The sequence below is a fragment of the Elephas maximus genome, chromosome 3 (genome assembly GCF_024166365.1).
Source record: "Elephas maximus indicus isolate mEleMax1 chromosome 3, mEleMax1 primary haplotype, whole genome shotgun sequence".
Taxonomy (NCBI): Eukaryota; Metazoa; Chordata; class Mammalia; order Proboscidea; family Elephantidae; genus Elephas; species Elephas maximus.
The window spans coordinates 198,666,736-198,686,699 of NC_064821.1; the positions used below are offsets into that span (position 1 = coordinate 198,666,736).

At 42.6% G+C, this 19,964-nt stretch overlaps 2 protein-coding genes across 3 annotated transcripts in view; one reads left to right on the forward strand and one right to left on the reverse strand.

Annotated features, from left to right (window-relative positions):
• Positions 1-1,825: 1,825 nt before the first annotated feature.
• PIGM (phosphatidylinositol glycan anchor biosynthesis class M) lies at positions 1,826-10,482 on the reverse strand. Of its 2 annotated transcripts, none has more exons than XM_049880938.1 (2): positions 5,572-10,482; positions 1,826-2,411 (listed from the first exon to the last, which is right to left on the reverse strand). In XM_049880938.1, exon 1 carries the CDS (start codon positions 10,322-10,324, stop codon positions 9,059-9,061), a length of 1,266 nt encoding a protein of 421 aa, XP_049736895.1. In that variant the 5' UTR covers positions 10,325-10,482; the 3' UTR covers positions 1,826-2,411; positions 5,572-9,058. The 2 variants fall into 2 exon arrangements, with proteins under 2 accessions (XP_049736895.1, XP_049736896.1); XM_049880939.1 differs by lacking the exon at positions 1,826-2,411 and having other exon boundaries at positions 4,998-6,585; positions 6,638-10,482.
• A 147-nt stretch (positions 10,483-10,629) lies between these two features.
• The window catches only part of KCNJ9 (potassium inwardly rectifying channel subfamily J member 9), a 63,864-nt gene continuing 54,529 nt past the window's right edge, over positions 10,630-19,964 (forward strand). Inside the window, exon 1 of the mRNA XM_049880950.1 lies at positions 10,630-10,645. The gene's annotated coding sequence lies outside the window, so the exon portion shown is untranslated. The remainder of the gene's footprint in view (positions 10,646-19,964) is intronic.

The window sequence follows — 19,964 nt, forward strand, 5'->3', positions numbered from 1 at the left end:
CAAGGATATAAACACAAAACACATGCTTGTCCTCCGAGAGCTAACAGACTCTGAGAGAAGCAGACAAATGCACAAATAACTGTAATAAAATATAGGAAGTGCATTAATAGAGATAATTTACCAAATCTTACAACTCTGGCCCTACTCTTCTTAATCTTCTCTCTCTGTAAGCTCACCTTGCCTGCCTCTTCATAGAGGAAGGGGTCTGTGAGTTGAGTCTTGAAAAATCAGCAGCCGTTCATCTGAAGGACAGGAGAGAGCAGACGAGGCAGTAAGACGGCACAAAGGCTCGCTAGAGCTATATTTTCAGAAAGATGAACGTTTTCCAGGGGGCTAGAGCGAGGTTGAGTAGGGTGAGTTGGTACAAGATGGAGGATGCTAAGGAATTTGGGCTTTGTCTTGCAGGTCACGGAGTCCCCGAGGATGCTTTTATCAGGATGGTGACAGAATCAGATATGCACTGGAAAGCACACCTGGGCAGCGGTGGGGAGGATAGATGAGGTGGAATGAAGGGCAAAAGAGATGGAAAAGGATGAACACCAGCCAGGATATATTGATTCCAGAGGAGAGATAACGAGGGCCTGAACTGTCGAATTGGCAATGACAGTGGCAAGATGCCAGCAGGCTCCAGGGACATTAAAAGATACCACTGACAGGACTTAGTGACTGATTAGGCGGGGGACTGGCAGCAAGTGAAGCAGAAGAAGGAATAGGAGGCGATTATAAGACTTTAGCTTAGAAAATTCGGTGGATACTGATGGCATTTAGAAATGACAGGCGCATAGAAACTGCTTTCTTTTCTTTTACTCAGCTGCCACCATTTACACTGTCCAAAGGAGCCTACTCGCCCCACCTTCCATTTGACAGACTGGCGTACAAGTCCATTCAACACACCTGGGAGAGTGCATGGCACTCCCGGCAGCTCAGTGATGGTGGGGACTTCCGTCTGTCCTCGCTTGTTTCTGGGAAAGCCACAGGAAAACAATATCAGTGGATAAGAAATAAACCCTGCCCACAAGAGAGCTTACAGTTTGGATAGCACAGTCATGGACATACAAATGAGGAATTACAGAACAATGTGATCGGCACCATAACAGAGGCACCATATCAGAAAATGTCTCGCAGAAAAGGCCATCCTTGAATGGAGCAGGAGCTGAAGAGGGACACAGAGAGAATGGGAAGACATTTTAGCCACGGGAACAGCAGATGCAAAGGCGTGAGGAGGTGGAATAATTTGGTAAGGCTGAGGGTGGGGTGAGGTGGAAGATGAAGCTGGAGATGTAGGCAAGAGCCAGATCATTAAAAGGTCTTCTGAGCTAAGCTAAGAATTATCAAAGGCATGACTGGTCACTGAGTGACTTTAAGCAGAGTGGTTTCAAAGAAGGCCCCCAGTGCTTACCCAGTGTTAAAGGAAAACAGGTAAATATTCGAGTACTTAGTATGTACAGGAAGCGTCAAAAGAAGATGCAAGGAATACACAGTCATTATACCAAAAAGAATTAGTCGATGTTCAACCATCTGAAGAGACAGCATATGATCAGGAGCCCATGGTACTGAAGGAAGAAGTCCAAGCTGCTCTGAAGGCATTGGTGAAAAACAAGGCTCCAGGAATTGATGGAACTGATGAACTGCCCCATAGGGTTTCCAAGTAACCCCTGGTGGATTTGAACTGCTGTCCTTTTGGTTAGCAGCTAAGCTCTTAACCACTGCACCACCAGGGCTTCACACTGTATTATAGGCCAGTAGAAATACTAATGTTAATAGTATTTCTCAGTTAGTATCATGTTGTTTTGCTGGATGCTGTGAGTTAGATTCTGGCAGCTCCTTACTTATTCTAATCAGTTATATTCACCTTCTTGCTATTCTTTAAACACACTGAAGATATTCCTATCTCAGGGCCCTCAGGCTGCTTTTCACTCAGCAAGGTATGCTCTGCCCTCGGTGGTTGCCTGGCTGTCATGTCTTCACTTCCTTTAGGTCTCCTCTGCTCAAGTGCCATGTCATCGAGAGGTCTAACCCCGTTAGCACCCTGTCCCCTCTCCTCACCTGCCATCACTACCTCCTAAGCTTGCCTCATTTTTCTTTATGACAATCTCCACAAACATATATCTGTTTATTCTTTGCCTCCCCATAAGAATATAAGCTCTGTGAAGACAGGGTCTTTGCCCCACTCTCAGCTGCATCCACAATGCCTAGAACAATGCCTGGACATAGAAAATACTGAATAGACATTTGCTAAATGAACAGAGTTTTTCACTATAATTACCTGTCATTACGTTCCACGAAGAAAGAGCTGAAAACAAAGATCACTGGACATAGACTCAGAAGACCAGGAGTCCAGGGCTGGTCTTGCCATAAACCAGCTGTTTAGCCTTGGAAAGTTGCTTGTTTCTGAGTTTCAGTTTTCTTATCTATAAAATAGTAATATGTTCCATTTTAAAAACCACAGCACTGATGCAGAATTTAAAGGAGTTTCATACAGTTTTTATTAGCAGGGCTGTCCTTCTGTCTTTCCTGTTAACTCTTCAAGAGCATGGGCCTTGTCTTATTCATCTGTTACATGACTTAGCACAGGGCCTGGGTCTATAAATAATTGCCAAATGAATGGAGAGCAAAGAAGGTCAAAAATTTTCCTTTGTGAAAGGAACGGAGCTTCAAATATTCATGCTCCAAGTTATTTTTAAATAGTCACTGTAAGTGTCATTTCATTTTACATAGCAGACATGGCAATTAGCAAAGTGTCTGAGCAGCCAGAAACGTTCCCATTTAGTCTGGGGTTTGTTCAGGATAATGAATCTGAATGCTTGCTTTGACTAAATGAATGGTTCTCCCAGATCTGCGCTGAATAAATGCTTGTGCTGTTCGGATGCTTCTGAGCCAGGCAGAAGACATGTGCTCCCATTTACAGAACACCAACCCTTGAATGACCCCTCAAGACAATGAAGAAAAGAAATGCTGTGTAACTCGGGGCATGAACAAACCTCCACTGCTTAGAGTCAGCTAACATGACAGAAATATACAAATTCAAAACCATCAAGTTGCAATCAGACATCTGAAGAATCTGTATATAGATTTAGACATGTAAGTACCGTCTTTTCAAAGAACCAGATCAAGATTAGAAGGAATAAAGCTTACAGTAACAGGTAGCTAAAACAATCATTTAGTATAGACCCAGCCCCTTGCCTATATCCATTAGACTGGAAAGAAGGCTTAAGTCTAGTGTTCAGTAGGTCCGTCCGTAAAGGAGATTATTGTACAGATGTTAACACTGGCGAGCAAGGGGGAGAAGTTTGTACTGCGTCAGCATAAGCACTTTGGATATATTAACTCGTTCAATCCTTACAACAGTTCTAGGATTGTATTATCATCCCGATTTCACAGATCAGAAAACTAGATGTAAGAATCTTGCCCAAGGTTTGTTGTTGCTAGTTGCCACGGAATCGGCCCCCCACTTATGGTCACCCCATACACAAGGGCTGCCCAGTCTTGTACCAACCCCCTGATCAGTTGCATATCAGACTATTGTGATCTGTAGGGTTTTCATTGGGTGATTTTCAGAAGTAGATTGCCAGTCCTTTCTTACTAGTTTGTCTTAGTCTGGAAGCACCGCTGAAGCCTGTTCAGCATCCTAGCAACACACAAGCCGCCACCGAGATCGGTGATGGTTGTACCTGAGATGCATTGGCCAGGAATTCAATCCAGTTCTCCCAAGTGAAGGCAAGAACTCCAGCACTGAACCACCATTGCACTGGGATTTGAACCTGAGTACGTGATCTATGATACCACACCATCAGTCTAGGACATAATTTTTAACTGTATGAATGTACACTGCAGGGCAAGAGGAATTTAACAATGATTATTTCCTCTGGAGACTGTAGTCACATAATTCCCATAGCTTTATTTACAAACAGCTGGGCTAAGATGTAGTTCAGCAAATAACTTAGACCACACTATGGAGAAAGGGGCATGATGAAGTCAGTAACAAAGAAATTATTCAATTTGGTGAGAGCAGGTTTAGGAATGGGATGGGTGTTATTAAAAATGAAAACTTTGGGAATGACAGAGCTTTTGCACAGCTGCAAGAGACCTCTCAAGCAAATACGTTAGATTAAAACCAAAAAAGCCAAACCCACTGCTACCAAGTAAATTCCAACTCATAGTGATCCTATATGACAGAGTTGAACTGCCCCTTAGGGTTTCCAAAGCTGTAATCTTTATAGAAGTAGACTGCCACATTTTTCTCCCTCGGAGTGGCTGGTGAGTTCAAATCGCTGACCTTTCAGTTAGCAGCAGAGCGTTTTAATCACTGCATCACCAGGGCTCCTTCTTAAAAGACTAAAGAAATCAAACCAAACTTGTTGCTGTCGACTCAATTCTGACTCATAGCAACCTTAATAGAACCGAGTAGAACTGTTCCATAGGCTTTCCAAAGAGCAGCTGGTGGATTCAAACTGCCAACCTTTTGGTTAGCAGTCAAGCTCTTAACCACTGTGCCACCAGGGCTCCCTTTAAAGTTTAGGAGAGGTAAAATGATTGGGGAAGGAACTTGCTTGAGTGCCATTTATTTTGCAGCAATCTTCATCTGCTGTGTCTGGGTACTTTGGAAAAATTGAAAACATTATATAATGGGAAAAACATGACATTTTAGTCAGGCAAAACTCACTTCAAATTGAGCTCTGCATTTGTTAGTAAGTCATTTAATCTTTGAGCCTCTTTGCTCATCTATAAAATGGGAGTATGAATACTGACTTGAAAGTATTGCTGTGAAAATGAAATTAGACCATATATTGCAGAATTAAAAAAAAAAAATTGGTGAATCATGAAAAGCCAGAATTTACCATCATCAAGGTCAACTGTTTTTTTTGGGGGGGGGGGCGGGGGTGGAGAGGGTATAGATATTAAGTAAGAACCCAGGTATGTACTGTATAATATTTTATATGGAAACTTGTCAGGTATAATTACCATCTTATGTTTTCTTAAGAGAAAGATAGGGAGAACTGTGCAAAAGAAGTATTTAGAGGTTCAACTTTACTGGAAAGTAAATCCCGTTAGTTCTAGCTTAAGAAAAGATCCAAGATTAATTATGCATTATCTACCATGCTTTTTCTTCCAATGACCCTTTGAGATCCAAGACTGTGTGTTCTTTAAGATTAAATACAATTGGAGAAATGGGAAAATGGACAGAATGTTAAATTATATTGTTGTTATTGTTGTTAGGTGCTGTCAAGTCAGTTCCAACTCAGCGACCCTGTATACAACAAAATGAAACACTGCCAGGTCCTGTGCCATCCTCACAATTAGTTATGCTTGAGCCCGTTGTTGCAGCCGCTGTGTCAATTTCTTCTCGTTTGGGGTCTTCCTCTTTTTCTAAATTGTGTTATGAGCATTACTCATTTTCTTAGGTATAACAGTAGTATGGTTTTGCAAGATCTTATTTTAGGTGATACATCCTGATGCATTTAGTGGTGAAGTTCAATGATACTGGCAATTTCACACAATTCCAAAAAAATTATATATATAAATAATAAGATATATAAATAAAGCAAATACAGCAAAATGTTAAGTGCTGACCTTAGAGGTGAGTAATGCGTAGTATTTAAATTTTCTCATAATACAGCATGGGGCAGGGAGAGGATCAAGAGGCTGCATTTAGGAATTATTCCAGGTGAAAATTTCCATCTCTTTCCTTTTCTCACTCGTAGTTCAAATGGTTGGGGTGCGGGTGTTGTTAGTTGCCACTGAGTTGATCCTGACTCACGGCAGCCCCGTGTGTGCAGAGCAGAACTGCTCCATAGGGTTTTCAAGGCTGTGACGTTTCGGAAGCAAATCGCCAAGTCTGACCTCTGAGGCATTTCCGGGTGGGTTCAAACAGCCAACCTTCCGGCTATCAGTTGAGCACTTAGCTGACTGCGCCACCCTGGGATTCCCGGGGTAGGGAAGGTAGTACAGACAGCAGCTGATGTTGAAGAGATTAATATTCAGCCATAAGTAACTAAAAGACAAGTTCTACAAAACTTCTGAAGCAACGTTATGTCACTTAGAGTTATTCAGCCCAGATGGTGAAAAGTAGCTAAAATCTATGGTTTTAAGATTTTTTTTTTTGGTGAGGGAGAAGGTAGAGTATTAGTCTTTCCAATGAGCTTAGTCCATGAAATTTATCTAGGAGTATTTGGGGATCATATTTTGAAGCCATCCAAAAAGCAACTAAGAGGAAAATAAGTTAACTAGTCCCTTCTGTTCATACAGACTATTTCAGAACTCTCTCTCTTATGCTGATTAATGCTTAGCTGTAAAATAGGTATATTGATCCTAAGAGTTGGTGCAAGAACAAAAAGAATTATGCAGGATGTAAGACAAAGTGTTCTACAATTTAAGGTTAATAAAGAAACCAAAACGATTGCAAGCGAAAAAAAGACAAATAGAGATTTTACGAAAACAAAATACAAAAACTAAAAACCAAACCCACTGCCATCGAGTCGATTCCGACTCAAAGCGACCCTACAGGACAGAGTAGAACTGCCCCATAGTTTCCAAGGAGCGCCAGGCGGATTTGAACTGCCAACCTCTTGGTTAGCTGCTGTAGCGCTTAACCACTACGCCACCAGGGTTTCCAAAAAGCAATGATAAAAATCTCCACCTCCCACCCGCCGGCACCAGAGAACAAATAAAATCTTTTCTTGAGTTAACCTACTAAATGTTTTATAACCTATAAAACAGCATCTCTTAAAAATAGCCTACAGTTCTTTGGTAGAGAATTGCTTGCAGGGCAAGATCTGAAGTTCCCTCCAAAGGCCCCATCAGAATTCTACTGACTTCTAAGAACGTCATAAGGAAATGAATGTCATGAGGGAATGATCTAAAACATGGAGAACGCTTAGTTTTATTAGAATATTAAAAACTGGAAGCAATCTGGAAGGTATAATAGTGGAAGAATAACGCATTTATCGTGTGAGCATCCGTGTGATGAGATATCATTCAGAATTTCGATGCTAAGTATGAAGAGTAAACCACCAAAAAGAAAAATTGCTTAGACTGTCAAAGGAAAAAATAAGACGAAAATAAAATGAAGGAAATACTTTGCTGTTGCTAGTTGCCACGGAGTCAGCTCCCACCATGGCGACCCCATGGAAAGGGTGTAGAACTACGTTCCAGAGGGGTTTCAGTGGCTGATTGTTTGGCAGTAGATCAGCAGGCCTTTCTTCTGATGTACCTTTGGGTGGACTTGAACAATTTTTCAGCTAGCAGCTGAACGTGTTAACTATCTGCACCACCCAGAGACTTAAAAACTATACCCATGACTGATTAAAAAGTCAGGAATACAAAAAAAAAGACAATTATATGGAGACGATGAAATTTTTCATTGTTTCCACCCTCCTCCCCCTCTCTATCAATTTATTTTTTTTAGTATTACAAAGAAAAGAAGGTAAGAATGCCAAGGCTAGAAGGACACTAGTGAACAGCAGAGGCAAAGAGCGCTCACAATTAGACCTAATGTGGGACATTGCCCTCAGTAGCTAAGTAACTTTGGTATTTTCACCCAAACAGCAGCCTGTGTCCATTCTTTCTAATTGTAGGTCCCAAAAGTATACATCAAAGCAGTGCCTGCAACAATGGGCTCAAGCATAGCAACTGTGAGCATGGCACAGGACCAGGCAGTGCTTCGTTCTGTTGTACACAGTGTCCCTGTGCATTGGAACTTATTCAACAGCACCTAACAACAACAAAGGATCTCTTATTCTCAAAGGCCTTTTGTTAGGCTTGAACTGATATGAAATATACTACTTCTCTGGAGCTTTTCTTTTTTTTTTTTTTAACTGTGAAAGAAAATGTTATTAAATTACTCATCTTTTTAAACCACAATCACAAAATCATACTCATATATTGCTACAGTACTTTAGAGTTTTAGGGAGTCCCCAACATAGATGGGCTACGCTTAAAAAAAAAAATTCTTTTTTAGGTTGTTGTTTGAAATTCAGCAAGCATTTTTTCCTGACACACAGTGATCAGGAAACCAGCTCTGTACCCATACGTTCACTTCCACAGCCTCTCCCCCAGTTTCCTAGTTTAAACCACCAGTGGCTCTTTAGGACACTTATGTTTTCCAGGAGCCTCTGAGCAGTTCCCTGTTTCTATCATGGAATTTTCATAAATGGGGGTGTTTTTAAGCTGGGAAATGCCTCACAATTAAATTTTGTATCACCTAAAATCTACTAATACTCATTTTCACAACACTTTACTAACTTAACTTCTAGATGAAGAATTTTTAGTGATCAGAAACTTAAAAGCAAAGGGGTAAAAGTGTACTAAAATATCCTAATAGTTTGGTGTGTGTTTATTAAGGTCCTCAAACATCAAAAGTGAGATATTTTAAAAAATTTAAACCTTAGGTTTAAAGATGGATGAATTTAAATTTAATCCTTTTTGTATAAAACTAAATGGTAAACATCATGGGGGCTAAGCGCTGAAAAACTAAATTATAAAACAAATATATAAAACATGATTACAGTTTAAATTCTTTGGGTTCTTTATCCCCTAAACCCCCATTTTTAATACAAAATTAAACAACTTTCCCAACCCAAGCAAGGTAGTATTATTTTACACTTTATACCTAAAAGATGCAGTTTAGGACATTTTGTGAGTTTTCACGTCTGTCAGGAAAGCTTTAGAAAGAAAAAGTGGGGGTCAGAAGCCAAGACGCAGCTTAAAACAGTGGGACAGTATAACTGGAACAAATACTGGCTTAGATTTTCTTTCTCTAACTATATTCCTCTCTTTTTCTACAAGAGCCATTTAGCAGCCTTTTCATTTTTGAACAAGTAGCTTTTACTCCCCATCATGTTGCAGATAAATGAGTCCTAAGATTTCCTAGAGGGTGGACCTCAATTATTGAGTCCTTTTTCTAGATAAGGCAAACACTCATTTTAATTACTGTTGGAACAGGGTTTTAGGCTTCAAACTGAACTTTCATAGAGTGTTGTTCAAAAAGAGATTCCGAAAACTCTCTTCTGGTCCACACGAACACTGAGAATAGATGGAATTGGCAGATCTGGAGCATGTACTAGTCGTATTTGATTCTCTCTGTCAGGGGCTCCTCCTTGTAATGGGAAATAATTTGAATCAGGATGGAGCAGTTGATAAGAAGGAAGAACAAACCAGCTAACCAAATAAACAGAAAGGTGTTCTTTCCCTGAAACTCAAGAGCATATGCAGGGGCTAGCCATAAGGCCTGTCCTAGAAACCACAATATCAGGAGAACGACAGCTCTTTTCCAAGGCATCCTCACTCGTGCCATCACAGGAGGCAGAAGGCAGAGATACCACAGAAAGTACTGGGAGGTGCAGACTTTGTTAAAAGTCACAAAAATGGCCGTATGAAGAAAACAACAAAAGATGAGGTCTCTGTAATAGGCGAAAGACACTGCTGAAAGCAAGACGAACTGTGGCAAGAATGCAGCAATTCCTAGAGAAAAACTCCACTTGCTCTCTGCAGTCAAATACAGCATGTAGAAGTACGGAGAGAAATTGTGACGGATGTCCCGCCTAGTGAGATGATAAAGGTAGGTGTGCTCCAAAAACTCCCAACCGTATTTATAGTAAAAACTAAAGCTCAGGACAAAAAACGTGAGTCCAGCAACTACAACGAAAAGCAGCACAGGCCGACTGCACAACCTCTTCAGGAATTCGTACAAACGAGCCTTGAAAGAATACCGGGACTGTCGGAGGCCTTCTTCATTGCCGCAGTCTGGAAGCAAGTGGAGGGCTATGGGAAGGATATAGGTCACCGGGTACATCTTCATATGCACCGCGAAACCATAAAATACAGCGGCACACGCGACGAGTCTTTTCTCTATTAAGTACAAGGCCATAAGCACCAGGGAGGCGACGATCGAGTCCGCATTGCCTCGGCTGGATACCGCCATAGGTAAGGGGTTAAGCAGCCAAAAGACACAGTAGCCACACGCCTGGGGGCGTCCCAGCCCCTTAAGCAGCAGCAGGCGGTATAAGAGGAAAGCGGTGAGGAGGTCGCAGCTGATGAAGACAAACTTTCCGAAGAGTTCACTGAGATAGATGTTGGGGGTGAGGAGCCAACCCAGCAGAGGGGTGTAGCGGTACGTGGCCCGCAGATACGGGGAGCGCCCTTCCGTGATGAAGCGCGCGGCGTCCGTGAAGACCTGGTAGTCGATGTCTGTATATCTCACGTGCAGAGTCCGGTCCTGGAAGACCCCATAGAAAACCAGGGCGACTCGGGCAAGGAAAGCCACACCAAACACCCCGGCGGGGGGTACCCGCACATTCAGGAACCATTCTCCCCAGTGCTTGCTCATGCCCGTGATCTTACTGAGCGACAGTCGCTCAGCCCCAGCTGTACAGTGCCTTCGAACCTCTAGCCTTCGCTTTGGTTCCCCATTTCAGTTTGCCGGTCCGTCCCCTACCAGCTAGGATGCCAACCGATGCGGCCTGCCGATCGCTTCCGGCATGAAGCTCCGCCCCCACCCTGCTTCCGGTTTCTGCCTTGGCGCCGGATCCTCCGTAGCCCCAGTCGAAGAATTACCTCCATCTGGATTGGCTCTCTCACTTCCACTCCTTCCTCCCGGAGGGGCGGGATTTCCGGTCCCCGAGGTGGACAACATCCGTTTGCCAGGAAGGTAGGCGCTGGTTGGGATGTTTACGGAGGGGAGCAGGATTGTTTTTTCTGTGTGTGAGTAATTTACCCCTTCTCGTCCGAATTCGTCAGTGAAGGCAGACCCCCGCTACGGAGCCGGAGCTGTGGCTACACCCTTCAGGCCCTCAGGCTTTACTCTGCCCTCGCTGGTAATCCCGGGAGTTTTGTGGCTCCTGGGACCGAGCTAGGATGAGTTGAAGGGACCCAACATGTGTATGCCACGTGCAGTGTTTGGGACATACTTATATATTTTTTAGTTAGTCGTTATTTATCTGAAATTCAGATTTAGCTGGACAGCCTTTATTTCATCTGGCAGCCCTATGTGGAGGGAATGGGAAAGGAGACGGGGAAGCTTCACACAGTTTCTAAGTCATTTCATGCTCTCATGTCTCAGTATTTGTTATTCCTTCTGCCAAGGTTGTGTTCTCCTCCCCAGTCACCCTGGCAAACATCTGCTCAGTCCTTCAGGCCAGAAGTATATCCTGGGCCTCAACCCACTTCGCCATCACAGTATGATTTAGATGCCTGTTCTGTACTAACTGAGGACAGACGGACTGGGGCGGGGAGACGAGAGGATGTCTAAGCTCTTGAAGATCACTCACACAGAAGACCCTGTCCTGCTACATAAAAGCCCTACCCAGTGCCTATCATCTCAGTGCTCCATAACTCCCTGGTCATACCTTTATTATAGCGTTTGTGACACCGCTTTGTAATAATTGTTTTGTTTGTTTCTCCTAGTCTTTCATCAGGACACCTTGAGTTCCTTGAGAATAGAGATTATCTTGTTCTTTCTGTGCCTCAGCATCTAACATGTTACCAGACTTATAGTAGGCGCTCATTAACAGTTTAATTTTCGATATTCGTCATACTTCGAGTGTCATCCTAGGAGTGCCCCCAACTCCCAGTCTTCTTCCCTTTCATATATCCTTCACCTATCTCAAGGTCTGCCCCTTCCTCCTACCCTACCCCAACCCTACTTTCATGAATTCCTCACCAAGCACTCCACCCCACTAGCTCTTTCGCTTCTGTGGTCACTTACTGCACTTACGGTCAGCATCACAGAATTTGTTACTTTATTTAGATTGTATTCATAATCCTGTCAAAGAGATTGTAAGGTTCTTGAGGGCAGGGAATATATTTTATCCTTACATTTTTTTCAATTCCTCCTAATTTATTGCAGTATTAGGCACATGGTAAATGTTCAGCAAATACTTGACAGATTGGCCCTGTTTCCTAGGGGACGTCTTTTAGACTAGCATAAGCAAAGGAGCCAACTCCATCCAATCTGAATGCAGCTCTCAGGACTACCTCCACTTCTCCATCCTACAATTTACCTTTATCCTTTGGATGAACCGTGTTAATCCTGTTCTTGCCATCTTCATTTTCATCTCTCTGTATGTCTTTTTATATGCCTCGGTGTTATTATATGCCTTAGATCAAGAATTACTTTGAACCGCTTTTTTTGCAGTAGAGTGGCCATATATACTATGGCAGCATATCATTACACAAATAATAGTAATGAGGACTGTAATTTATAATAGGTGTGTTCAGTACTTATTTGCAATTTTCCAGGCATTGTGCTAAATAATTTTCATGTAAGGTAGATATGCTCACCTTTACAAATGAAACCAAGGCTTGTGGACATTACATCATTTACCTAAGTCACATAGCCAGCAAGTGGCAGAGCTGGAACTCAAAGCCAGGACTGTCTGACCCAAAACGTTCTTAACCACTGTGCTGCTAACCACCAGATAAAATGCTGATTACGATTTCTGATTTCCCTCTCTCACTCCTCTCACTGATCTCTTGTCTGAATCTTTCTGATAGTCTGTCTTATGGTGATTCTTTCTGATTTATTCTTTTCGTCTGCCAGTGGTAGATGAGTAAGACTGAGTCCCAGAAAGTAGAGGGTGTGTGAGGTAGATGTCAGGGTTAACTAAGAAAAGGTTATGACTGGGTTGATGTCTTAGTCGTCTATTGCTGCTATAACAGAAGTACCACAAATGGATGGCTTTAATGAAGAGTTTATTCTCTCGCAATCCAGTAGGCTAGAACTCCGAATTCAGGGTGCCAGCTCCAGGGGAAAGCTTTCTCTCTGTGTCGGCTCTGGAGGAAGGTCCTTGTCATCAGTCTTCCCTTGGTCTGAGAGCATCTCAGCGCAGGAACCTCAGGTCCAAAGGACATGCTCTGCTCCTGGTGCTGCTTTCTTGGTGGTATGTGATCCCCCTGTCTCTCTGCTTGCTTCTCTCTTTTATTTCTTAAAGAAATTGGTTTAAGACACCATCTGATCTTGTATATCTTATCAGTATAACTGCCACTAGTCCATCTCATTTCATCATAGTGATAGGATTTACAACACATAGGGAAATCACATAAAATGGACAACCCCATAATACTGGGACCCATGGCCTAGCTAAGTTCACAGATATTTGGGGGGGACACAATTCAACCCATGACAGTTGATTTAGGTAGTATGGCAGAAAGACCACAACCAGTTTGTCCCTATAGGACTGACCTAGTAGAAAGGTGGGAGGCACCAAATTTGGGCAAATAATGAAAAGAGAAACAGCTAATTAAAAGAAACTAAGCTTGGGTCACTGATGTCAGAAGAGTGATGTGGATAGTTAGGCGATGAACAGGGGCCTGGAGTCCTGCAAAACAAATTGGAGTAGACAGAGAGGTCTGACTTTTGTTACTATTTCTAGTTGGGACAGAAGCATCACAATATGGGCTTTTTGTATTGGGTTTAGGGATTTCGTTTTCTCACCTCTCCCTGAAAGAGCTCCAATTATTTCAAATGCTCAACTGTTCATTATCTCTTTACCTATTACTCAAAATCCTTCCTAATTCCCGCTTTTACTATCTGCCCCTAGATTTCCATCCTTTGAAAGCCAATGGCTAGGGGAAGAACATATTTCTCACTTATTCCTAGTATTCTTAGCCAGGATACTCTGTGGTCTCATTACCCTTCCAGATTCACTCTCCATCTCTTCTGCCCTGTTCTGTGCTCCAGGGTGTTAACCTTGATAGGCAGTATCATCTAGTCTTCCTTGCCCTCTGAATTCTTGTGACAGTGGGAGGTACTAGCAGGAGGTCTCCGCTGGTGGCTGGGTTCCTCTACCTAAAGCCATCGTTCCTGCTGGATCTGTAACCCTCTCCCTTGGTACAGCCATCAACAGCTCCCGATAACTGTCCCTTCAGAGTCAAGGGTGGTAATAGCTTCCTACTGTTTCAAGTCCCTGGGTGCATCACTATCCCTTGTTGGTTTATTAACCCTGCTCACACCTTTGTAAATAATCCCTTCATTAAACCATGTTCAGTTACCCCTTTGAGTGTGTTTCCTGCTGGAACTCCTTTTTTTTTTTGGTTTTTCGTGCTTTAAGTGAACGTTTACGAACCAAGTCAGTCTCTCATACAAAATTTTATATACACCTTGCTCTGTACTCCTAGTTGCTCTTCCCCTAATGAGGCAGCACACTTCTTCTCTCCACCCTGTATTCCCATATCCATTCAGCCAGCTTCTGTCCCACCTCTGCCTTCTTATTTCCCCTCCAGATAGGAGCTGCCCACATAGTCTCATGTGTCTACTTGAACCAAGAAGCTAAGTCCTCACCAGTATAATTTTCTATCTTAGGTGACGGTTGTTGTTAGGTGCCGTCGAGTTGGTTCTGACTCATAGTAATCCTGTGCACAACAGAACGAAACACTGCCCAGTCCTGCGCCATCCTCACAATCATTGTTATGCTTGAGCCCATTGTTGCAGCCACTATGTCAGTCGACCTCACTGAGGGTCTTCCTCTTTTCTGCTGACCCTGTACTTTGCCAAGCATGATATCCTTGTCCAGAGACCTATCCATCCTGACAACATGTCCAAAGTATGTAAGATGCAGTCTCGCCATCCTTGCTTCTAAGGAGCATTCTGGTTGTACTTCTTCCCAGACAGATTTTTTCATTCTTTTGGCAGTCCATGGTATATTCAGTATTCTTTCCCAACACCACAATTCAAAGGTGTCAATTCCTCGGTCTTCCTTATTCATTGTCTAGCTTTCACATGCTTGTGATACGATTGAAAATACCATGGCTTGGGTCAGGTGCACCTTAGCCTTCAAGGTGACATCTTTGCTTTTCAACACTTTAAAGAGGTCCTTTGCAGCAGATTTGCCCAGTGCAGTGAGTCTTTTGATTTCTTGACTGCTGCTTCCACGGGTGTTGATTGTGGATCCAAGTAAAATGAAATCCTTGACAACTTCAGTCTTTTCTCCATTTATCATGATGTTGCTTATTGGCCCAGTTGTGAGGATTTTTGTTTTCTGTATGTTGCAGTGCAATCCATACTGAAGGCTGTGGTCTTTGATCTTCATCAGTAAGTACTTCAAGTCTTCTTCACTTTCAACAAGCGAGGTTGTGTAATCTGCATAATGTAGGTTATTAATGAGTCTTCCTCCAATCCTGATGCCCCGTTCTTCATATAGCCCAGCTTCTTGTATTATTTGCTCAGCACACAGATTGAATAGATACGGTGAACAGATATAACCCTGATGCACACCTTTCCTGTCTTTAAACCAATCTGTATCCCCTTGTTCTGTCCAAACAACTGCCTCTTGATCTATGTACAGGTTCCTCATGAGCGCAATTAGGTGTTCTGGAATTCCCATTCTTCGCAGTGTTGTCCATAATTTGTTATGACCCACACAGTCAAATTCCTTCTAGTCCAGTCCAATCCCTGTCTGAAGAGTTGGCTTTGGAAATCGTTCCAGTCTTAGGCTAACAGAAGGTCTGGGGACCCTGACCTCTGGGGTCTTTCTAGTCTCAGTCAGACCATTAAGTCTAGTCTTTTTCTGAGAGTTTGAGGTTTGCATCCCACTGCTTTCCTGCTTCATCAGGGATTCTCTGTTGTGTTCCCTACCAGGGCAGTCATCAGTTGTAACCGGGCACCATCTAGTTCTGGTCTCAGGCCGATGCAGTCTCTGATTTATGTGGCCCTTTCTGTTTCTTGGGCTCATAATTACCTTGCATCTTTGGTGTTCTTCATTCTCCTTTGTTCCAGGTGGGTTGAGACCAACTGATGCATCTTAGATGGCCACTTGGTCGTGTTTGAGACCCCAGATGCCACTCACCAAAGTGGGATGCAGAATGTTTTCTTAATAGATTTTATTATGCCAGTTGACCTAGATGTCCCCTGAAACCATTGTCCCCAAACCCCGCCCCTGCTATGCTGGCCTTCGAAGCGTTCCGTTTATTCCGGAAACTTCTTTGCTTTTGGTTATTCCAGTTGTGCTGACCTCTTCTGTATTGTGTGTTGTCTTTCCGTTCACCTAAAATAGTTCTTGTCTACTATCTAGTTAGTGAATACCCCTCTTCCTCCCTCCCTCCACACTCCTGTAACCATCAAAGAATATTTTCTTCTCTGTTTAAACTGTTTCTTGAGTTCTTACAATAGTGGTCTTACACAATATTTGTCCTTTTGTAACTGACAAATTTCACCCAGCATAATGCCTTCCAGATGCTGCTGGAACTCTTTGACTAGTTTAATCACTTTGTTTTTCCTAAATGCTGTTTATATTTCTTCCTTTGTAATTTTGTTTGAATCTGTTCCTTTCCTTTCATGCATCCTAAACCTCAGTCCAGACCCTCAGCAACTCTCTTTAATGATGTGTATTGGACACCTGTACAATATTAGGATCTTTAGCAATCACCTTTCCCCTAAGTTTTTGCAAATTTCTTAACTGTTTTAGTATCTCCTGTTTCTCAATCCTACTGCCACACTGATATTCATAAACAGTACTTAAATTCAATTCTTTCCTTCCTCAGTTACCTTCAAAGACTCCCAACTGCCTAAATAATAATAATAAGCCCTTTAGCCTGAATTCAGTCCCTCCATTATTACTTTCCCTTACCTTCTCAACCTATTCACCTATAAAGCCCTCTGTTCTAGGTTTGTTCACTATCCCCTAAATATGCCTTGTGCTTTCTTCCTACTATATTTTTGCTCATGCTGTATTACCTATAAAGAATCCTATTTCTCTTTGCTTATTTAAACGCTATTTGTCCTTCAATGCTAAGCTTGAACCACAACTCTTGTGTAAACTTTCCCTGGGCCTTTATGGGTGGGAGTGAACTCTGCCTCCCCAAAATAGTGGTATTTATTGTCTGTTTATTTTTTAACAGTTTTTATGCCATGCCTTATGAGACGCATTATCTAAATCTTTTATGGTTGTTGAACAAGGTATACCAGCTGCACTGTGTGCTAGTTATGTGAACCTTAGGCAGGCCCCTTCTCTCTTTTCTTTCCTTCCTTCCACTACATTTATTGAGCATCTATACAGGCCAGGCACCACGCTAGGTGCTGAGCTGTACTGGTGACCAAACACTGACGTGTATCCCAGCCTAGTGAGGGAAACAGACGTTAGTGAAATAAATTCACGAGTAATGAAAAATTGCACTGATGGTAAATACTATGAAAGTTGGGTGTGTGGTGCCATCACAGCTCTTCAGGGGAATTAATCTGAGGTGAGAGCACTAAGTTAGCAAGGTTGGGGCTGGCAGGCAATGGGAAGAACTCCAAGGAAGGAATGGTAGGTGCAGAGCCCAATAAGATTGGACGTCCCTTGATGGCGTGTATCATGCCTTATGTTTCTTTGTTACTTGAATGGTATCTTCAACATAATAGCAACTCAATAAGTATTTGCTGATTTTTCTTTAATGTCCATACGTGTTCTAACAGACCTCTTAGATCCATACCATTCCTTGCCCAGCACCTGTTGCCTTGTAAAATGTTTCTCAAAGAGATCTCTCTCTGTTTTTAGAAAATGTTGTTAATGCCATATTCAACCTTTCATATATGCTACTTATTATTTTATCTGTGTTTCCTCAGCAGTTTGTAAGTGTCTTCAAACTTTTCAGAACTATGATTTTAATATGTCTTACATAATGAACTATACTATGATTTTGATATGTCTTATATAATGAACTGTATAAGACGTATCAAAATCATAGTTCTGAAAAGTTTGAAGACACTTACGAACTGGTGAGGAAAACACAGATAAAATAATAAGTAGCATATATGAAAGGTCAGATATGGCATTAACAACATATATAGTTAGTTGGAAACCCTGGTGGCATACTGGTTAAGTGCTATGGCTGCTAACCAAGAAGTCGGCAGTTCAAATCCGCCAGGTGCTCCTTGGAAACTATGGGGCAGTTCTACTCTGTCCTATAGGGTCACTATGAGTCGGAATCGACTCGACAGCACTGGGTTTGTTTTTTTTATATATATATATATATATATATATATATATATATATATATATATATATATATATATAGTTCATTGGAGCCCTAGAGGCACAGCACTTAAGAGCTGGACTGCTAACCAAAAGGTCGGCAGTTCGAATACACCAGCTGCTCCTTGGAAACCCCATGGGCAGTTCTACTCTGTCCTGTAGGGTTGCTGTGAGTCAGAATATGTATGTATATGTAGTTCATATGTCATATGATTCACCTGTATATTGTTGTTGTTATTAGGTGCCATCCAGTTGGTTCTGACTCGTAGCAACCCTATAGGACAGAGTAGGACTGCCCCATAGGGTTTCCAGGGACTGGCTGGTGAATTTGAACTGAGAACCTTTTGGTTAGCAGTCAAGCTCTTAACCACTATGCCACCAGGGCTCCATCCCTAGATTAGTGTTTCCTAAATGTTGTAGATAAATATTTATTGATGATAACCAACCCAATTTTCTCCCTCCTTCCTCTGTGCTTCTGCGGTACAATGAATTACTTAATGTGGCCCTTCTAGCCATGGTCTTTGTGACTCATACCGTGATTGAGTGGAACTATGCAGTAAGGTATATGGAACCTGTGGTGGTTGAGGTTATATGTCGACTTGGCTGGGCTATGTTTCTTGGTACTGTGTGGTTGTCCTCCGTTTTACGTGTTGTGGATCATGACCTCTACATGTTGATGAGGCAGGATTGGTATAAGGTGTGTCTTGGGTCACAGCCTTGCATGAGGGTGTGACTCAAGCCCCACCCTTACGAAAGTTACGCCCTTCCCTGGGATGTGGGCTGCATTTAAGATACATGTGTGTGTCCTGGAGAGGCTCTCCCTCTGTGCATCTGGATCCCGCATCCAATTTGTGATCAGTTGACCTCCCCAGAGGACTGCTGTCTGACCTGATCCTGGGATTCACCAGCCTCCACAGCCCCTCAGGCCAGTGGCTTATCAGCCTATCATGTGACCTGATTCACTGCTTCCACAGCCTCGTGAGCCAGCAGCCTGTGGTCTGACCTGCCAGTTTGGGGGTTTGGGTTTGTCAGCCCCTGCAGCCCCCTAGGTCAGGAGAAGCCTACTGACCCACAAGTTTGAGACTTGCCAGCCTCCACAGCCATGTGGACTATTTCCTTGATATGGTTCACGGTCACGAGTTCTGTGAGATGTTGCAGCAAATTAGGGAACCCAAGGGCTGGAGGGAGAGTTCTGAGGGAAGAGGAAGTAGATGATGTTAGAGATGTTGTAGCAGTACAACAGCTTGGAAAAGTTGGACATTTGGGATATCTTTAACCTCCACCTCATAGGAACCAGCTTTGTGCTGATCCTTATAAAAGAATTTGTTCAGCCCCTATTTCTGGGTGAACAGGAGTCAGTAACTTTGGAAATCTGTTGTTTCTAGTCTGAGAGAACTTAGGGCTAGATATGTACAACCAGGCCGTTCTCAGGGTAGAGATAGAAAAGGGTACCAGTTAAATCTATTTCTTTAGCTTTGGGCGAAGAAATTCTTGGTAACTAAGCCTATACAGTCTAGAGGATATATAAGGAAAACTAGCCAAAAGTCTACAAGGTAGCATGGAAGTAAAACTGGACTTGTGATCACTGGCCAAAAGGGACAGTACCCAGGATCCAAAGCAGCTTGATTTTTCTGGTTTAAGTTAAGCCAATTTTAGATTTCTGGGTCTTTTTTTTTTTTTTAATTGTGTCCTTTTAAAACTGAATTTGAAAGAAATTTGCTAAAAGACCCTGTGAGATAAAAGACCTAGTTTTACCCTCAGTAAGATGGCCTTTGTTCTTGGCTCTGGAGAAATAACCCTTGAAATAACTGGGGTGCCTTGGTCTAGGACTTCCAGGCCACACTTGAGTATTTGTGCTGGCAAGTGGGGGCTGACCAGACCAGAAAAGACTCACCTGGAAGGCCAGTAGCCACTAGCCTCAGAAGCCATGATTAACCTATCATGCAGGACTGGTTGATAAAAATCCCTGAACATGGAGGCTCAGGGAGCTTCCTGGTTGATGAGAATATCTGCTCTTGG

What these genes read in the sequence shown, in the direction of transcription:
- PIGM (XM_049880938.1), bottom strand. Translation starts at nt 10,324, where the DNA reads ATGAGCAAGCACTGGGGAGAATGGTTCCTGAATGTGCGGGTACCCCCC.